The 6,381-nt window shown below is 39.7% G+C and overlaps 1 protein-coding gene across 2 annotated transcripts in view; it reads left to right on the top strand.

The window, feature by feature from the left end:
- LOC109955315 (MAM and LDL-receptor class A domain-containing protein 1) overlaps positions 1-6,381 on the top strand; it is an 81,874-nt gene that overhangs the window by 55,499 nt on the left and 19,994 nt on the right. For both annotated transcript variants that reach the window (XM_020591349.1, XM_020591348.1), the window contains 13 exons: positions 56-184; positions 348-450; positions 618-780; positions 1,656-1,872; positions 2,437-2,568; positions 2,800-2,924; positions 3,200-3,437; positions 4,241-4,509; positions 4,634-4,724; positions 4,826-4,966; positions 5,320-5,451; positions 5,727-5,860; positions 5,943-6,114. In XM_020591349.1, coding sequence (XP_020447005.1) covers positions 130-184; positions 348-450; positions 618-780; positions 1,656-1,872; positions 2,437-2,568; positions 2,800-2,924; positions 3,200-3,437; positions 4,241-4,509; positions 4,634-4,724; positions 4,826-4,966; positions 5,320-5,451; positions 5,727-5,860; positions 5,943-6,114 — 1,972 coding nt within the window. In that variant the 5' untranslated portion in view covers positions 56-129. The remainder of the gene's footprint in view (positions 1-55; positions 185-347; positions 451-617; positions 781-1,655; positions 1,873-2,436; positions 2,569-2,799; positions 2,925-3,199; positions 3,438-4,240; positions 4,510-4,633; positions 4,725-4,825; positions 4,967-5,319; positions 5,452-5,726; positions 5,861-5,942; positions 6,115-6,381) is intronic.

The following is a 6,381-nucleotide window of genomic DNA, read 5'->3' as shown; positions in this document are numbered from 1 at the left end:
TGTGTGTGTGTGTTACTATAAAACATACATAAAACATGTTTCCCTGCATGTTAAGGCTCATGTGACTTTGAACATCACACCTGTGGTTGGAAAGACACCAGTGATGGCTCCTACCACTGGAGACGGCAGATGGCAAACATCACCTTGCTACCAGGAGAGGACCACACCACAGGAAGCTCCTGGGGTAAACATTACCCTCCTGCTATGTTCTCTTTGTGCTCTTACTGTTTTGATAATTAATTTGAAGCAAATGCAGTGTCATTTTAACATGGATGCTGAAATGTTTTAATACATTACCAAATCTAGTCTTTGAAGAGGATCTTAACATGGATTTTTGTTGGACACAGGACACGTCATGCATATAGATGGTAAACAGGAAGTTGGCCTCTTTGCAAAAGCTAAATTGGAGTATTCTATTGACAAGCTAGCAGCTCTGGGATGCCAGATCAGGTACTAACAACAATCTATCCAGGTTTTAAAGACATTTGCTTCATATACTGTATTAGGTGTTTCCTAACAATGCATACCAACTTTTGTAATTGACTCTGACTTGAGTTTTTCATATACCATATTCTAGCAATCACAGTTTTTGTGATTTGACCGCTTGTATGTTTCAGCTTTTGGTACCATATTTATGATAAGTCATCATTACCACCACACTTAAAAGTCATAATGGTCAGAGGCACCATGGAGAAAGACTTGCTGGATATTTCTAAAAGTATGACGGATGGCTGGGAGAATGCCACAGCCTTCATTGGTAATCAGCCAGCAGGATACAAGGTTAGTAAAATGTCCCATTTGACCTTTGGCCTTACACAGACACAGTAATCTAAAAGAGATAGAGGGTAGGTTAGAGCTTTTAATAACTTACTATTATGTATATTTTGTATCTTTATATAGCTTTAATTGTTTTATTTCTTCATTGTTATTGTACCTGTAAATTTTATCTTTGCCTTATTTCCTGTGCTTCTATAACACCTATGTTCCCCTTAGCCTTGGGTTTTATTTTACTTTGCCTGATAGATCAGTGGTGGAATGAGATCCCCGCTGAGGTCAGGACAGCACAGTCACTGCCCGTCTTCTGCTACAGGCAAAACACATCCACTGTGATTACTTTAATGCAACAAAAACATCTCTAAGTTCTTATACTCTAGCACTGAACATACTTTTAGTTATGTGTTTTAAAGGGATATACTCCCAGTTGTGGATGATATCTAGAAACACATCCACTGTGATTACTTTAATGGAACAAAAACATCTCTAAGTTCTTGTACTCTAGCACTGAACATGCTTTTAGTTATGTGTTTTAAAGGGATACACTCCCAGTTGTGGATGATATCTATCTCTTGCTCACATGGGATGGGAATGCACTTTTGTTTGTACAAAAGCATCTGCCAAATTAATATAATGTAATTGTAATGTAGGGTAACATGTTCGTCTGTAGTTTTGTATCGCCACACGTAACAGACACAGAAAATTTGGCCCAGGTCGTACTCAGAAACTGGATGGACTGTTTTGGGATATGCTAAACTTTAGTATTAAACTGTAGTCCCTGCAGCCCTTCTTCTCAATAAAAAGTTGATGCCCTCATCTTGTCATCTTTTTTAGAGGTTAAAGAAAAGCAAAGTAATTGTAGAATATAACACTTTATACAGGTGCTGTTTTCACTCAGCCCTTCATTTCTGGGAACCAGTGACATCATGCTGGATGATATTAGCTTTGAGAACTGTGCAGAGGGAGATGTCCCTATAGGATCAGACCAGCTCTCCTGTGATTTTGAAAAGGACACCTGTTCATGGTACCATGACTACACTGCCAGCATTTTGTGGGAAAGGAGTAATGGGAAGTTTAACAAAGAACCAACAAGGAATGGTGAGTATCTTCTTGACATCTATCCATTATCTTTACCACTTATCCTGTAGAGTATCACTGGGGGGCTGGCCAATCCCAGCTGACATTGGGAAAGAGACAGGATACACCCTAGACAGGTTGCCAGTCAGGGCTGACACATACAAACACTAACATTGACATGTATGGGAAATTTAGAGCCACCATTCAACCTGCATGTCTTTGGACTGTGGGAGGCAGCCAGAGTACCTGGTGAAAACCCACTCAGGCATAAGGAGAATATGCAGACACCACACAGAAAAGGTCTGATCGGCTGGCAGGTTCAAACCCAGAACCTTCTTGCTATAAGACAAAAGTGCTATTCACTGCAGAACCGTGCCACCCATCTTATTGACAGTCATCTCAAATTTTGTTGTACAAGTTTTTTAGTGAAATGCATCATGTACATAAGCACCATATACACTAAATGAATAAAAATAATGAAGGTCTTAAAACTCTTCCAATTCTGTGTCACTGGACAGATGGTTTTTGCTGATTACACTCTGAATACATTAAATATCTGATGAGTCTTGTGTTCTTCTTCAACAGGCTACTACATGATCATAACACCTTCATACAACCTAGATATCTCATCAGCAGCCAGACTCATCAGCTTCCCTCGACCTGCAGGTCAAGTCATATGTGTGAGCTTCTGGTACCACATATTTGGCAACAGCATTGGTATGTGCCTCTCTGTCCATACTGTCGCTGCTGCACTTCTAGAGAGAATCAGACTAAGATTTATACATAAAAAAAAGCTCATTTCCAGCATTTTCTAAAATTCATATAAGTCTTATGAATTCTAGCCACGTTTAATAAGACAGTTTTTTATCTCAGCCTTTTCTCTATAATGTACATGTACAGTATTCCTCAAATGCACAAGTTGTATTTGAATAATCTCTTCATAATCAGGTTCACTGAAGTTTATTGCAAAGCATTCTGGTGAACCAGAGACAGTTATGTGGATGAGAAGTGGCACCCAGGGAAACAAATGGCGATTTGCTGATCTTACCTTCAACAGTGACAAACCAATTCAGGTATTTATTATTTCATCATTTCTGTGTGCATTTCTCTGCCTTGGCAAGATCATTTCAGGTAATGTTTTTACAGGAGTATTGACTCAAAGAGTTATTAGACTGCCAAAATGTAAGCACATGTATCTTGGAGCAGATTTTCATACCAAACACAACTCTTTTTTCCCATAGACTTCAAGAGACATTTTAATACAGAAGTGTAAAACTATTTCCATAATAAAGTTAACATTTATGTTTTGTTGAAACTTCCACTTCAGTTCACTTCTGCTGTTCTTCAGTTTATTATAGAAGCTGTGGTGGGTGGGAATCAAGGTAGCATAGCCATCGATGATATAACAGTGTCCAGCGCTGTGACTGGCTCTTGTCCGCCTGAGAGAGAATGCACCTTCCAGGGCTCCCTGTGTGGTCTTCTATCTCAATCGTCTGCAGACTTTAGTTGGAGCCGGATCACAGGGGCGTCCCAGGCAGCCAACTCTTCAGGCCCTGCCACTGATCACACACTGGGGACAGCACAAGGTTTGCAACTTCTTGAAATATTGTCTCATCTGGCTAATTTACAGTGAATTTTTAAAAGCATCAGATCTGTTTTTGTTAGTTTCTTTTGCTAAATAAATCACACTTTGTTGGTATGTCTCACGCTGGCAATATGTTCCCCAGAAAGCTGAGGATAGATTTGACTATACATGAGGTTTTGATGGTCAGTCTGTCAAATGTGACTTCAGGCACCACACCAGTCTCAATGGATAGAGCAAGGCATCCTATATTTTTAAAAGTCAGTCATTTTTAATCACATGTGATGACAAAGGGGGCAAACCAATGAGATACATAGTTGCCTATATAGAAGCTGGTTGCTGTATTGTTTTATTATTAAAAATGCTTTGATTCATCTGAAGGTTGTCTCATAACTGAACACCAAGATTTCAGTATTTGTGAAAGGCAAATTTCCAACATAGATGATGCATCTTGATTGTGATTACCTGCAGAATCTTTTGAGGATGATTGTCTTAAATGAAAATGCAATACAATTGTGTAATTAGTCATTATAGATTTGTGTGATCCCATGCTATGTGAAACAACTTATACACAAACTTAAACACATACAGTCTGAAAAAGCATTCAGTGTACTTTCCAAAAAAGACCTTAGAAGGTAGTAAAAAGTATTAAATTTAATTTACAAATGTATAAACTAAAATTGGGATGGTTGTGACAGTGGATTGTGTTGCAGGAGACTGTTCAGTCCTTTTGTGTCTTGAATTTATTTGGTAAATCCTACAGAAACCCAGGAAATAAAAATCAGCATAACTTCACCTTATGTGCAGGCTACTACCTGAGTGCCCGCTTGTGGAGTCACCCTGTGGGGTCAAGAGGTACAATAATGACTGCACTGATGGAGCCCACCCCACCTGATGGAGAGTGCCTCATGTTCTGGTACTACATGGAAGGAAGTGGAGTGGGTGAACTCAAGGTTTATCTTCAAACTCCTGACAATAACAGAAACCCTGTCCAGCTATGGAGCAGAAGTGGGGATCAGGGGAAGCACTGGAGGCACGGACGAGTGACACTTTCTAGCCCTAATACCCCGTATCATGTAAGTGGAGTTTTCTGAATAAATGTATCCTCACGCATACATGTGAAAGAGGGAGTTACATGTACAGTATATGGAAATAACCCTTGTCATCTTGTAAGATAAAATCAATTTGCCATTGTGACAGGTGATTTTTGAGGCAGTGGTTGGAGATGGACCAAGGAGAGATATCTCCATCGATGACCTCACTGTCCTTAATGGTGCCTGTCCCTCGCCAGGTTAGTGATGACTAGGAAGTACACACAAAAGCTGTGTAAAGAATGTGTGTGCATGTGTATATGGCTGGATGCTGTATGTGTATCTGTATCAATCTTTGCAGGTTTTTGTGACTTTGAGATGGATTTTTGTGGTTGGGTGAACAATCCTCCAGCAGAGACCGGGGTGGACTGGGACTGGCTCTCAGGCGACAGTGAGGGTAAACTGATCCCAAAAAGGGATCACTCCACGGGTACTTCTTTAGGTGAGTCACCGCACATACTTTAACTACAGACTTCATAATGAGTGTGGCATTGTGCAATTCACAGTCTTGGAATCCTCGGTTTGAGACAGAAGAAACCAGGACACTTGGATAATTTTAACTATCTCAGCTCTTGGCAGTCAAGCTTTAAATATTTAGAATTTATAGTCTGGCTGGCAATATATGTATCAATGGGTAAAGGTACAGTTTTTTAGCAACAAATGTATTTCTTTTGACTAATGATGCTGCTCAAACGTCAACTGGACTGAACAGCCATAGTGACAGTTCGAAATTATTAAGGACACTGTTGTAAAATTATTCTCCTTGATATTTTATGTTGTTTTTTGTGTCTGTAGGCCACTTTGCATTCTTCGTGTCCTCTGAGTCTGGGAGAGAAGCTGTTGCTCATCTGGAGAGTGAAACAATAGCAGCTGTAGACCGAGCTTGCTTGGAGTTCTGGCACTACGCCAAAGGGTGGTTAGCAAATAGTGAGTACAGTTTTATTTATGTTCCTACAACACTTTAATTTGGTCATTTGTAGGTTACATTGTTGCTGCTGTTTCATCAAAAGCTATATTACAGTGTGTAGTTCATATTCAGACATGGTAATTTACTGTAAATCAATGTATTTGGAATACTTCGCTATTACTTTGCTCATCTTTACACCCCATGGCATCATCCAGAGACAGAACCATTTTCAAACCTGTCAATAAATGCAAGTTTCAGTCTTTTGGTGATTTATTATTATTTATGCTGCTTTAAGGGCCCTCATTCGCTGCACTGACAGTGTATGTGAATGAGACTGCTGGACTGAAGTCTGTGTGGAATACAAATGGATACTTAAATGACACATGGATCCAAGACAGGGTGGATTACAATTCATCAGGCCCTCACCAGGTGGAACATATAATTTGATATTACTCAGAAAATGCTGCCTATAAATAAGTCAGTCTAAATGAAATGCTGTTCTTTGTCACAGATTATTTTACAAGCCAGTTGTCCTGACTCAAAAGATGCAAGCTTTGCCCTGGATGATGTCCACATCATCAGGGATAAGTCCTGTCATGACATCATGCTAACAACTACACCAAACCCTGTCACCACGACCACCGCTGCTCCTGCCTCCGCCATGGACTGCACCTTTCAACAAGGTGACACTAGGAAAGCATCGATTGCTGGCATGAATACTGCGAGTCACGGATTAAGATTATAAGATTAAGAGCCTTGTTAAGGCTGCTTAAGATTTGTTTCAGTAGAAGTGATGGATAATCAATCACCTGACTGTAAGATGTTTAACAGATATTTTTCTAAAGAACTAAAGGCTCATGCTTAATCATTCTGCATTTAGTGTTATGGTCAACATTTTATGCTTCATATAGGTCAGCCTGAGTGTCTCAGTAACTGAATATGCAAATAGA

Source organism: Monopterus albus, unplaced genomic scaffold (assembly GCF_001952655.1).
Source record: "Monopterus albus unplaced genomic scaffold, M_albus_1.0 scaffold14.1, whole genome shotgun sequence".
Taxonomy (NCBI): Eukaryota; Metazoa; Chordata; class Actinopteri; order Synbranchiformes; family Synbranchidae; genus Monopterus; species Monopterus albus.
The sequence above is the reverse complement of the archived record's forward strand: the minus strand, read 5'-3'. Positions and strand labels throughout refer to the sequence as shown.